The 13,624-nt window shown below is 33.1% G+C and overlaps 1 protein-coding gene and 1 long non-coding RNA gene across 2 annotated transcripts in view; both read left to right on the top strand.

Annotated features, from left to right (window-relative positions):
- The first annotated feature begins 1,529 nt into the window (after positions 1 to 1,529).
- LOC133879561 (eukaryotic translation initiation factor 4G-like) overlaps positions 1,530 to 13,624 on the top strand; it is a 30,314-nt gene continuing 18,219 nt past the window's right edge. Inside the window, exons 1-6 of the mRNA XM_062318174.1 lie at positions 1,530 to 1,643; positions 2,208 to 2,361; positions 2,513 to 2,586; positions 2,715 to 2,771; positions 3,014 to 3,598; positions 3,703 to 4,721. Of these exons, the coding sequence (XP_062174158.1) occupies positions 2,223 to 2,361; positions 2,513 to 2,586; positions 2,715 to 2,771; positions 3,014 to 3,598; positions 3,703 to 4,721 (1,874 nt within the window). The 5' untranslated portion in view covers positions 1,530 to 1,643; positions 2,208 to 2,222. The remainder of the gene's footprint in view (positions 1,644 to 2,207; positions 2,362 to 2,512; positions 2,587 to 2,714; positions 2,772 to 3,013; positions 3,599 to 3,702; positions 4,722 to 13,624) is intronic.
- On the top strand, positions 9,918 to 12,318 carry LOC133879920 (uncharacterized). Its single transcript, XR_009902160.1, has 4 exons — positions 9,918 to 10,096; positions 10,175 to 10,240; positions 10,961 to 11,017; positions 12,031 to 12,318. It is a non-coding gene; the product is annotated as an uncharacterized LOC133879920 (long non-coding RNA).

Raw genomic sequence — 13,624 nt, 5'->3', positions numbered from 1 at the left:
ACAGTATTATCGTGATAATCTCAACTAATTTTAAATTTTTTTTTTCAACAAAGATTAATTCAGAATTAATTAAGACTATCGCATTACCTTTATAATAAAATAGTTGTGTTAAAAATAATGTTTGTAGCATTACTCTGCCTCTTAATAGAAGGTATCCTACAACACGTATCTACGACAGGAAAGCAGAAAAGTAAACGTTGCAGAGGAGGTGAAGATCGAGCAATAATAGTTGCAATCAATAGTAATTGTCCTCATTTTCTGTTTAAAAAGCTTTGTGTTCATGGGCATGTCTTCACGAGGTATTTGAATCGAATCTGAACCATTTTATCTTCTTCACGCGACAATTGTGACCGTTGGACACTTTGCAGACACCAGCCGATGGAATGATCCGTCGAATCGAATGGACTGTATTGTCCGCTTGGTAATTAAGAAGGAAAAGTGGAGAAGCCAAATTCGGATACCCTTTTCTCTCTAACAATTGGCTGGGCTTTCTTCTCAAAGCATCTACGGAATGGTCACTGGAACTCAATCAAGCAGTATGTACCAACTGTGAACTGCTACAAGAACTTCCTCTTTTTTATATTCTGTAACGTGACAGTTGTAGAAAGAGAGTAAGAAGATGATATTAAAAAATGTTAATGTAGAAAACTCACGTCGAGCATTACGAGTAAGCATTTGAGAGTGTAAAAGAGAGAGTTGGCATAGCATTTCTTTTTGGAGAATGATTGAAAAATACTACATGTACTTCAAAGTTAAAAATGCTTACTCCTTAACGTAGGAGTGAACATATATTTTCAAGTATTAGGAAGTAAGCATTTGAGAGCGTAAAAGAAAGAGTTTGTACCATTTCTCGTTGGAGAACGATGGAAAAATGTTACATGTATTTCAAAATACTTACTTTCAAGTGTTTACTCACTAACGTGGCAGTGAATACATATATTTTGTAAGTGTTTATTTGTAAGTGCTATCTTTAATGTGACAGTAAAAATTATCACAAATTTTGAATAAATTAATATGTCGCATCGATGATAATTTTCAATGTCATATCATAATTTAATAAAGAAGCAAACACTTTGAATAAATTACTTTACTCTCCGTTTGACAACCCCTTTCCCTTCAAATATGGGGGGAATTTTTTTTGAGTAGTATTAAAAAGTGATTGATGTGATATAAAATAGAAATAATTTATATGAAAAAGTGGAAAAAAAATTGTATTATAGTGAGTTCTTTTATTTAAATAGTAATAAAAAGTTGTTAATGTGATATAAAACATGAAAAAAATTAAGAATGTTTTGAAATTGATTTTTTTTTAGAGAGAAGGGAAAAGGAGGGAAGGGGAGGGAAGGTTGTTGCCATACGAGCCCTTAGAAGTTAAGTAAGCGTAGCATTTCTCCTTCTGACTAGTTTCTAAACCATCACCTTGGCAATTATTGTAGAGTTTTCCTATCTTTATTGTAGGAAGTATGCCATCTGCTTTAAGGAAAGAAGAGAATAAAAAAAGAAAAAGGAAGAACAGAAACTTTTAGTTGGTGTTATCTTAGATTAAAGCCTCTCTCATTCTCTCATGTAATCTTAGATTCTTAATGGTTTTCTTCGCAGGGCCCAAGTTATACCAGTGAACATGTACACCATGCCATTGCCAGGTCTCTCTCTCTCTCTCTCTCTCTCTCTCTCTCTCTCTCTCTCTCTCTCTCGTTTAAATTTTTGCTATATTAATTAATGATCAAATTTCAATGATGGGAATTTCATAGTTGAATCAATTACATACTGATTACAGCAACCTTATAAGTGTTGTTTGTTTTTCACCTCTTATATATGCATGCCTTTTGGAATCCAAATATGTGTGTATGGAGCAATCTTGTTTTCGTGGATTATAAGGACCAAAGAAAGCTTCTCTGCCTTCCTTTGGAGTTCTTTAATTTGGATAAGCAACTATTTTACTCCAGGCTATCTTTTAGTATCATAACTCTGGGTCGTCAACCTGACATCTTATATATATGATTTTTGACACCAGATATGTTTTATGTAATGTTTTTGAAAGATTATTGGAAGAGTGTACTCCCCACAATTTAAAGTGAAGGAGCATCTTATAAATTTGATCGTTTCAAAACTAGAGAACCATGCATTTGATCTCAACGGTAGCATTTGTTCCTTTCGTTTGTTTGTTTTTTCATTTTTTTTTTTTTTTTTTTAATGGTGTGTGGTAGAACCATCTGATATATATGCCGGTTACAAGCCCAGCTGCCAAGCCAGCTGAGTCGTCGGCTCCTCAGAGAAGCAACCGAACTGTTCCGAAGGTTCCAACTTCTCAACCTGCCTCCATGAGCTCTGACTCGGCAGCTCCCAGAACACCTATAAAGGGTATGACTAGAAGCTTTGGATATAGTTCCACTATGCATGAATTATAAGAATTTTGTTATAATATGCATGGGAGACTATTGATCTTGACATTGACTTGCAGTAGTAGAATAATATAACTAATGATATGCTTTTAATGGTTTCTATGGATCAGCCCCTGGAGATGCGTCTAAGGCATCCTCCTTCCAGTTTGAGTCCATAAGTCCTGGTTTCATGAATGGGATGCAGGTATGCTTATGCTCTCACATCCACTAAATGCAATTTGTTTAGTTTTTTTCTCTATAGAATGGCGCTAGACATTTTTCTAAACCTTATTTGATAGATTCAAATGATTGTGTTGATTTTCGTGTTTGTAGGTTCCTGATCAAACTAGCACAGCCCCGCCAAATTTGGATGAGCAGAAAGGGGACCAGGTTTGTACTTTTTTTGTTTTGAGTCTTGTCTTCTGGTCTGCTTGTCTATTAAAAGTCTGAGACTTAACGGTAGCATCCTCTGTCCTCACTTCCTTTTCGTCTATTGTTCCAAGTACTATGGAACTTTGCACGATGTACTATTCAAACTTGGTATAATTTTGGTGTACCATTTCCTTTGTGCTTGGAGATATGCATTTATATTTAATAATTTAAGAAACCTTTCTGTGATTTTTAATCTGCAGGCACGCCATGATTCTTTTAATCTACCAAACTTGGAACATTCCCGTGATCTACATACTATAATCTCCTCCTCTGCTCCGTCAACAATGATTCCGGTTACAGTCAAGCCAAGTGCTGGTTCTATTGGAGAAAAGGTTGCAGACTCAATGCGGCCAAGTAGCTCACATGGTGCTGAAAAGGGTGAATCTCCTAAACACGTGAGACCATCTGGTGAAGCTAGCTCATCACATCCTGAAAGGGATTCTGAGATTTGTTCAGAAAGCTCTTTGCAGCAGTCTAAACATGACGCTGAATCATTGGCGGCGTCCAAGTCGTTGCCGGTGGCAACTAACCAGTCGGCAGTGTCGTCTGTTATTTCTTCTGAGGGCCTGATAGTGGATAATGTTGTTATTGGGAGACTGGATAATCATGACAAAGATGAAGAAGTAGTTACAGCCAAAAAATATTCCAGAGATTTCCTCTTGAAATTCACGGAGCAATATCTCGTCCTTCCAAAAGGTTTTGAGATTACATCTGAAGATCGGGCCTTGATGAGTGCTAATTTCAATATCTCTCATCTTGTTAAACGTGATTCATACCCTAGTCAGGTACTTTTATGCTGTGTATGACCCTTTCCTTCCTTTCATTATTTTCCAATTTAGTTTAGCCCTTTTTCGTTAATCTTTATGCAAAAATTTACACCTTTCTAAAGGATAAGCCAAGCCTTGATCTGAGTAAGGCAAAGAATACTGCTAAAGGAGGAAAGAAGAAGATGAAAGAAATACTTCAGAAAGCCGATGCCACTGGGACTACTTCTGATCTTCATAATGCATATAAGGGCCAGGATGAAAAGAAAGAAACTAAAGGAGGAAAGAAGCAGAAAAAAGAAGCTAAAGGAGGAAAGAAGAAGAAGAAAGAAATACTTCAGAAAGCCGATGCTGCTGGACAACAGGTTATTGGGAGACTGGATAATGTTGTTATTGGGAGACTGGATAATCATGACAAAGATGAAGAAGTAGTTACAGCTAAAAATTATTCTAGAGATTTCCTCTTGAAGGATCCACGTCAGGTGGATGAGGAACAAGCAAAGCAAAGGCAAATAAGAGATATTTTAAACAAACTTACTCCAACGAACTTTGAGAAACTTATTGAGCAAGTGAAAGCAATTAACATTGACAATGCTGCCACTCTAATTAGTTTTGTCTCACAGATCTTTGACAGAGCTTTAATGGGGCCTATTTACTGTGAGACGTATGTAAATTTTTGTAGTCATCTGGCTGGGGAGTTGCCTGATTTCAATGAAGATAATGAAAAGTTAACTTTCAAGAGAGTTCTTCTGAACAAGTGCCAGGAGGAATTTGAGAGGGGGGAAAGAGAGCAAGAAGAAGAAGCTAATAAAGCTGATGAAGAGGATCAGATTAAACAGTCTGCTGAGGAAAGAGAAGAGAAGAGAGATAAGGCTAGAAGAAGAATGTTGGGTAACATTAGAATAATTGGGGAGTTGTACAAGAAGAAAATGTTGACTGAGCGAATAATGCACGCATGCTTACACAAATTGCTGGGCCAGTATCAGGATCCTGATGAAGAAGTTGTTGAAGCTTTGTGCAAATTGATGATTACTATTGGGGAGATGATCGACCATCAAAAAGCTAAGGAGCATATGGACGCATATTTTGATAGAATGAAGGCATTATCCAATAATATGAATTTATCTTCTAGGGTCAGGTTCATGTTGAAGGATGCGATTGATTTGAGAAAGAATAAATGGCAGCAGATGAGGAAAGTTGAAGGGCCAAATTTTATTTCAGAAGTTCACACAGATGCTTCTACTACTCCTGGACCTCAAGGTCGTCTTGGGAGAGGACCACCTGCAATGTCAAGTGCTCCTGTGGCTGATATACCCTCTAAAACTTTACATTAGGTGTTTTGTACTAGTAACAGAAATATCCTAATCCTATTGCACCGGCAATGAGTAATTGTATGCACAATGAAAAGGATATTTTGCCTCTAAACTTGGTGCTAAATCCAGACAGTGAGTGAGATTTGTGCTTAATTTTTGGTTTGTTTTCAATACATTTACGCTCCGTTTGTTTCGATGTTCAGCTGAGAATATTTTTTGGAAAAAAGTGGCAAAAAAATAGTTCTCTTCATTACTTGAGCTTCTGTTATTTATAGGGGATCTCGATCCATTACCTACAAGTTTTAAAGTTTTGATCACCTTGAAGTTATTAATTTTTGGGAAAACTTCACTTAACATTTGATGTTTCATTACTTTTGAAATAAGGTACCCAAACTTTAAACATATGAATTTAGAGTATTCATCTTTCAATTTTTTTCAATCTTAACCCTTTGTTAAAAATTTCCGTTAAATTCTATCTAAAATTTCCAAAATACCCTGTGTTTTGTTTTTTAAAATAAATTCAAAAAATTTCAAAAATTCAAGTATAAGTATTTTTGCAAATTCTGTTAAATTCTGTCTAACACCTAAATCCTTACAATTTTTTTTCTTTCTTTTTTTTCTTAAAAAAAAAAAAAAAGGGTATTTTCAGAATTTTAATAGGATTTAATGAAAAAATTTAACCGATGGTTGAAATTAAAATATGGATATCTTAAATTCACACGTTTTAAAATTTAAGTACTTTATTTCAAAAGTGATGAAAGATCAAAGATTATAAGTGAAATTCTTTCTTAATTTTTTTCTTTCTTTTTTCTCTAATTATCTCAACTTCTTGATTTACAATTAATAGAACTCTAGGATTAACAATCACACATCTTACTTTTTGATTTTGTTTTTTTTTTGTTCCTGGGAATCACATGGTTTACTTGGCTTTTCTATGCAAATGGGTGTTTCCAAAGCTCATTGATAACTCTTCCTGTTGCACAAGGCTGCGATTGGGAGAAGCACAAGGATTTGTGATTCCTGTTTCAAAAGGATTTTTAGAGAGCCATGAGCAACACAAGGATTGGATCTTCTAAAACAAAGATGAATTTGTCTGATATTTCTATCACATGTCTCTGTTTCCAACTGCCAAAAATAATGGTTTAGAAATTAATATTTGACAAGAAGCTAAATAATATCACATTCCTTAAAACTATCGAATTGGGATATTTATCATTTGATGATGGGCCTTCCTAGAAGATTCATAGATAGTAGCCAATGGTATTGCAAATAAATTAGGTCATCTTAAGTGCAGAATAGAGTCTATTTAATTTGGTTCCCAAAATGTATATTTGCAAAAGTAACGATACTGTTCACATTCAGTTTATACTGGCTGACGTGATATGTTTTAAGTGGCTTTTCATGTCAGTTACTTCTAACACACTAAGCCGGTGTAAAATGAATGTGATAAATAGGTGTGAAAAGTAGCATTACTATTTGACAAATCGGAGAATGTGAAAGAAAGTTTTAAAATGAGAATTGAAAAAAGTCTGAGGTTATGATATCTTCTGTAGCCTCACATTTTTATCATTAATGAACAAAATTTTCCTCCAAATTATTTTCTCTAAAGACATATATCAGTTTAATAGATTCAACAGGAGTGAAAAACTTTGTCCATTATTTATAGAACATTCACTCTTCTTTTGAGTCTTGGAAAAGACAAAAGAGGAAAGTAAAGCAACATGGAGTGGTCAAAGCACTTTAGAAATGAAGCAACAATGAGGACTAAAAACTTGTTGAGGATTGTGTTAAGGAGCTCAAAAAAGTGTTTTTAGTACATAAAAAACTGTGCCAAGCAAAAATGGGGTCGGTTGGTAAAAAATCTTTTTGCTCTAAAAAAGCTCAAACCGCACTTTTGGGAGGAGCTGAAAAATAAAGTTTTTTTTTTTTTTTTTTCCCTATAAATCTCTTTCTAACTTTGTCATTAAACAAAGGGTTAAATACCTTATTGGTACCTGAGTTTTAAGCGTTTTTAAATTTAGTACTTGAATTTTCATTTGTATTATGAGTGGTACCTGAATTAGGGGTAAAAACTCATTTGGTACCTTTGTTAGATTTTCCGTTCAAATTTTAACGGCTTGCAGTGGCAGAGCCAAGTAGGGGCGGAATTAAAATAATAAAATATAATGATAAATTATTTTTTTTGTTCTTTTTATATATTATATTTTTATTATAATATATAAAAGTATGGTAATTACAATTCAAAATATAAATTATAACATAATATATGTATCACAAAAAATGTATCTATCAAACTTCATAAATATATGCCAAATTGATATATCAGTTAACATGTAGGCACTAATACAAAAAAAAAAAAACAAAAATACAAAAATTACAAAATATGAAATACAATGTGTCTAAAATTGCATCCTACATGCTCTTAAAGAAACAAAATTATCAAGTATTAAATCTGAATTGAAGCTTTCAAAAATTTCCCTTTCAAAGTAAACTTTTCACACTAAACAACTAATGGCCTAATGGCACATACTCTAATGATATTCTAATAAAATTATTAGCATATTCCGATAGCTATTAATCTAACAAATCAACAAACAATGTCTTAATAAAAAGAACAAACAATAACAAATAATGTACCTGAGAGTGGCAAAAATTCTACTGGAACTTGTCACTTGGCCTACTCCCAAAGTATAAAGAAAACCTTATAAAAAGAAAATTGGCAATGTTGTTCTTATCAGAATAATAAATAAAAAAACTATAATAAATAAGAAGACTCAATAAAATAATTTATAATCACATTGATGTCAAAAGAATAAATAAATAAACTGAATTCAACTATGGAAGTTTGAACAAAAATAAAAGTTATAATTTATTAAGTAATAAAGATTAAAGATCTTTGCAAATTGCAATGATTGTAAGTAATAAAGAAAAGTAAACCAAAGAAAATTAACTTTAAAAAAAAAAGGAAAAAAAATGTGGTTTTGACCCACATTGACAAGTCACATTTCAACTTGCAATGACTGAAATTCTAAAAAGTGTCTAAAAAAAAAATAATTCTGAATAGCAAAACAAAAACAACCTGTCAACCACATATTTTTATCGTTATCTTGAAAACTGAAAAGCAAATGAAGAAAGACAACAACTTAACAACCATTGTCTCACATAGTCACACTCTCAGCTCAGTTTAGAGAAAAAAAAGAAAAAGAAAAAGAAAAAAAAAAAGTAGAAGGTTTACGGTGTAAGAGATTGCCGAGGTAGAGGCGGAGATGCTAGAGGCCAAAGAACAAGATTTGTGTTTTTTTAAAAGATTTGTAATCTTGGCTTCTGATGGTTGGTTTTTTCTATGCAGGAGTTCTAAAGTTTCCCAAGATGGAGAGATAAATGTAATTTTTTTATTTTTTATTTTTTCACAAAATTGTTCCATCCCTCTTCTTGAGCATTTAATGGTTGTTGTTGTGGTTTTTTTTGGATAAAATTTTCTTTGATGGTTGGTTTTTTCATGTAATTTTTTTTTCTTCTATTATCAGCAGGGGGCGGGCATTAGCATCAGCATTATTTTTCTTCTTTTTAATGTAATTTTTTTTTTTTTTCAGATAGCTGTAAAAAAAAAATTTCTTCAGACATTTAGAGGGGGCGAGCGCCCCCCTTTGTCTCCGCCATTGACGGCTTGCCATGCGTCAACCACTGAGGTTGACATATGGCACTATATAAAAAAAAAAAAAAAAAAAAATCTTTAAAAAATAATTATAATTTTTTTAAAAAAAAATAAAAATTGAAGAAAAGAAAAAAATAAAATAAAAAGGATGGCTGAGCCACCTCCTTTGGCAACCATGGGGGTGGCCGAAACACCCCATGACAGAAAAAAAATAAAAAAAAATTGATGGGTTTTGGCTCTCGGGGGTGGCCGAACCACCTCCATGGGCCACGAGGGTGGTTTGGCCACCCCTAAGGGCCAAAACTCATAAAAAAAAAAAAAAAAAAATTACCACCCCATGAGCCAAAACCCATAATTTTTATTTTTATTTTTTTATTTTTTTTATTTTTAATTTTGTTATTATATATATATATATATATATATATATATATAATGTGTGTGTGTTAACCTCAGCAGTTGAAACGTGGCGAGCCGTTAAAATTTGAAAAGAAAATCTAATAGAGGTACCAAATGGGTTTTTACTTTTAACTCATGTACCACCTATGATAAAAATGAAAACTCAAATACTAAATTTAAAAACGCTTAAAACTCAAATACCAATGAGATATTTAACCCTTAAACAAAAGTTATATTTTTCTAACGCAATCCCGAACGAGGCGTGATTCACAGAGGACCGGAAACCGTCCCCCACTCGCCCTTTTTCATGAAAAAATAATTTTTTTTATTAAAAATGCCAGTTGGGGGACTGAAAAACATCCCCTACAAATCATTTCCAATCTCGAACAGACTTTGAAACAATATAATTTAATGATGATATCTAAAAGTGAATGAGTGTGCGGCAACCGCCTCATATTTCCACGGTTTCCGTACCTGAGGCCGAGCCATTGCGACTGTAATGTCCAAGACATTTTGTAGTAATTAAAATACTAAAACTGAGTAAATAATTGATTTAAATTAATTTAGTGTCATTAAAAAATGTAAAGGAATATTTGTAGGTCCAAAGAAATAGAAAATAAAATAAAAAATAAAATAAAATTAGGAAAGAAATTAGGAAATAAAATAAGAAAAGAAAAAAAAAAAGAAAAAAGGAAAAAGAAAGAAGAATCGGTAAAAACAAAAACAAAAAGAAATAAGAAAAAAAAGAAAAGAAAAATTAAAATTAAAAGAAGAAAAGAAAATTCAAAAGTAAAATGAAAAAAAAGTAAAATATATATATATATATATATATATATATATATATATATATATATATATATATATATATAATAAAAGAAGTGTGTGGCGCTTGCGCCCCACCTTCACTAAAAGGAAGGGCCAAGTGGCCCTTTCCTGCAGAAAAAAAAAATAATAAAGTGCGCCTTGTTTTTAGAGAAAAGGCCGAATGGCCTTTTCTTTTCATTTTTGAAAAGAGGCAGGCCTCTTCTTCTTATTTTTCTTAATAATTTTTATAGAAAATCTTTAATCTACGAAGATCCAACGGTCCGATCTTTAATCCGATTTCGGTAACGTGATCTACGAAACCTGATCTACTTTTCTACCGATTGGTTTGAGGTATTTTCATAAACTCTTGTCATTTGAGATTTTAGATGAAATCTTGAAATGTGGAGTTTAATCTTTGTTTATCTTTAGGATTTACATGGTTTGGAGCTTCCTAAACACTTTCTCAGTGTTAGATTTCATTTGGGCAAATTTTGGGTAAGTTTTCCTCTAGCCCTAACTATTAGGTATTTAATTTTAATTGAGTTTTTACGTGATTAACTCTTAGTAAATGCTATTAGGTTAATAATATAATGCTTGAGTAGTGTTCTATAAATTATGATTTAAAGTTTAGAAACCTTAATTTTATGGGTTAAATTAATTTGGGGGTTTTAATGTTTAAAATCTAGATTATCAATTTGTGGATTAATTGTAATTATTGTGATGATTAATCCCAAATTAGTTATGAGTTTTGTAAAAATTAAGTATTTATGGGTTAGGTTCTAATGTTAATAAAAATAAATAATTATGGGTATTTAGTTTAAATAGTATTTGTGAGATTAACCTTAAGATTTTCTTATGGGTTAATGTTATTTTAAAACGGTAATGCTTTATGTAAAAGATTAATGAAAATAGTTTTAGGGTTAATAATATTGAGAAAATGTTAGTGAAAATAATTTATAGATTAATGATTGTAATTTGGGATTAATATTTGATGTTATAGGAAATTATTTGAGATGGTGATTTTAATGTCTAACCCCAAGTAAATACTTTGGGTTAGTGTTAATTGAGTTTAGTTAGTGTCTAGATTTATGGGTGAGTAATTGAGACCCTTAAAATATTATGGGTTTTTCAAGGGTTAGCTCTTGAGCAATTTAAGAGTTAAATGTCGGTCTAATGTTAGAAATGTCAAATAATGTGCAATGTGTATTTTCACAGTGGCGCATTGCAAGGTGGTGTCTAGAAGGCCTAGTGCTTAATATCCGTGCAGCCAATGTGAGTATTCTACTCACTGAGAAGTATTATTTTCTAAAATGATGAATTGCAAAATATATATTGTTTTACAAACCTAAACCAACTGTATGTTGATTATGAATTGTTTTGGATGATTTGAGTACTTTGGAGTATATTGAAATTATGATGATGTTTTGAACTATGAATATGATTGGTGAGTTTAGAGTGAGTATAAAGATTTAAGTTATGCAAATTGTGAAAGAAATGACATGTTGAATTGATTATGTTTTGTAAAGAAAGCATGTGTTAAAGGCATAATTCATAAAATGAAATGTATATTGTGTATATTGTTTTAAAGCATGATGCATATGCATATGAACGCTAAACGTGCATCGAAGTGAGGTTCACAACTCACGTGAAACAATGCTTGGGATAATTCCCATGATGCTTGGGGTAACCCATGATGCTTGGATTAATTTCCATGATGCTTGGATTTATTTCCATGATGCTTGGGGTAACCCATGATGCTTGGATTAATTTCCATGATGTGCATTGCATAATCATTCATAGCATGGTTTTGATGAGTGATGTTTTTATATTATGAATAGTTTTGCTATACGTATTGGTATGCATAAGAGTTTTAATGGAAAAGAGCTTATGTATATTTCTATCGGATAGTTGCATGATTTAAATGCCATTGATTTCTAACGTAAGGATTATGTAAACCTAAGCAAATAAACCTTAAAGTATTATCGTAGGTGAGGTCGTACGTAGTTGTTTCTACAACAGAACTTCTGCGTATAATCTTAGCTGCCAAGTATGTTCAAATGTTTTCTATTAGCCGGTGTGTGCTATATCAGCTATGGGGGTTTTCAAACAAAAGTTTATAAAATTGGTGGCTGTTATAGTGTACGCATGACTAGAAAAGAAAAGTTGGTTCTTTGCGAAAACTCAGTGAATAGTATACCTCTGAGGTCTTAGTATATTTATGTATGCTAAGAAGGTGGACTCATAATTCCACCTGTACGGATGCGGCAACCCCCGCAACCGTGCAGACGTTTATGCTTTGGTTGCAGGTTTTGCGGATATAGTTATTGACTCGTCCACCTAGTGTCTGGGATGCTATGATTGGAGCATATCGCGACAGTCATAAGTCACGGACTCATGGGTAGTCCGCATTTTGGGTATTTTATTTATGGCTCGTGTACCACGTGACACATGTATTTGTTGAGCCTATATTTAGTATGTAATTGGTGTAATATGTTTTATAAGCCTTAAATAGATAGTCTTGTAAATGACTCTTGTTGTAATTAATTGTTATGTATTAGATGTATTTCCGCTTATGATATGTGTTCCGCTGCACATTGATTATTATATTCCACTGTTAGATTTAACTCTGATTATCAGGTACATGTTATGGGGCATGTACCATATGTTGGCTGAGCGACATGTAGTCGTGCCACTGTGATGATCCGTTTGTATGTTTTTATAAAAAAAAAAAAAAAAAAAAAAAAAAAAAAAAAAAAAAAAAAAACGGGTCGTCACAGCGACAATCATGGGTTTTTGAGAAATTGGTTGGTTGAAATTGGTTGAAAATTTTAGTATGCATGCACACCACCCATTACAACACCTTCCAATAATTGTTCTTGTTCCTCGGATTACATTATCTCACATCAATCACTTATTACTACGAAAAATGTTAAGGGTACTTAGAAAGTGTTTCTCGATTTCAAAACCAAAAACAACTGTAACTTTGTTTCTTGACTTTAATAAAAGAGGAATGATATATATTTTATTTTTATTCTATTTCTTAGAGGATCCTCTTCAACTATCAAGTAACGGCTAGTAGCCGTTACTCTTCAACTGTCCAAGCTCTCTTTCTCTACATGTCTAAGTTCAGCAGCTCAAGCTTCCTTTGCATGTCACAGTTCAGCCCATATTGCTGCAGCAGCTCCTGCACAAGCAACGGCCATACTGTACAACACTGCACCATACCGCCAGATCACTCCAACCATTCCTCAACATACATCATGCTGCAAAGACAATACTCCTTAGATCTTCCTGAATGTCCTTCTTGATTACTTTGTATTTATTTAATCTTTTCAACTTGTGTATATAATTGTGCTTTGAGGCACACAATCAATTAAGCAATCGTTCAAAACACTTTTATCCCTTTTCATGGTATCAGAGCACTCTTGGCCACTGCCCTCAATACCAACTCGATCCAATGGCCTCCTCTTCTTCTGCTCTACTCATCTCCTCTACTCTCCCGTACTCATTACCAAACTACTCACAGTTTCCTTCACTTAAACTTGATGAAGGCAACTACATGATGTGGCACTCATTGGTAGTTCCTATACTGAAAAGCCATGATTTACTCAGCATAGTAAATGGCTCAGAATCTTGTCCCCCTCAACTTATAAGAGATGATGAAGGGAAGGAAATTCCCAACCCGGCTCATGCTGTGTGGATCAAGAAGGATCATTTCCTTCTCAGCTGGATTAATATCTCCCTTAGTGAAACCATTCTGCCAACAGTTTATGGCCTTAATACCTCACAACAAGTGTGGTCAACTCTAGCACATCAATTTGCTTCAGAATCAAAAGCTCGAGTGTCACAGTTAAAAAGACAACTTCAGAGCTTAACTCA

Source organism: Alnus glutinosa, chromosome 10, assembly GCF_958979055.1.
Source record: "Alnus glutinosa chromosome 10, dhAlnGlut1.1, whole genome shotgun sequence".
Classification (NCBI taxonomy): Eukaryota; Viridiplantae; Streptophyta; class Magnoliopsida; order Fagales; family Betulaceae; genus Alnus; species Alnus glutinosa.
Note: the sequence above shows the minus strand (reverse complement) of the source record. Positions and strands in the feature narration are given on the sequence as shown.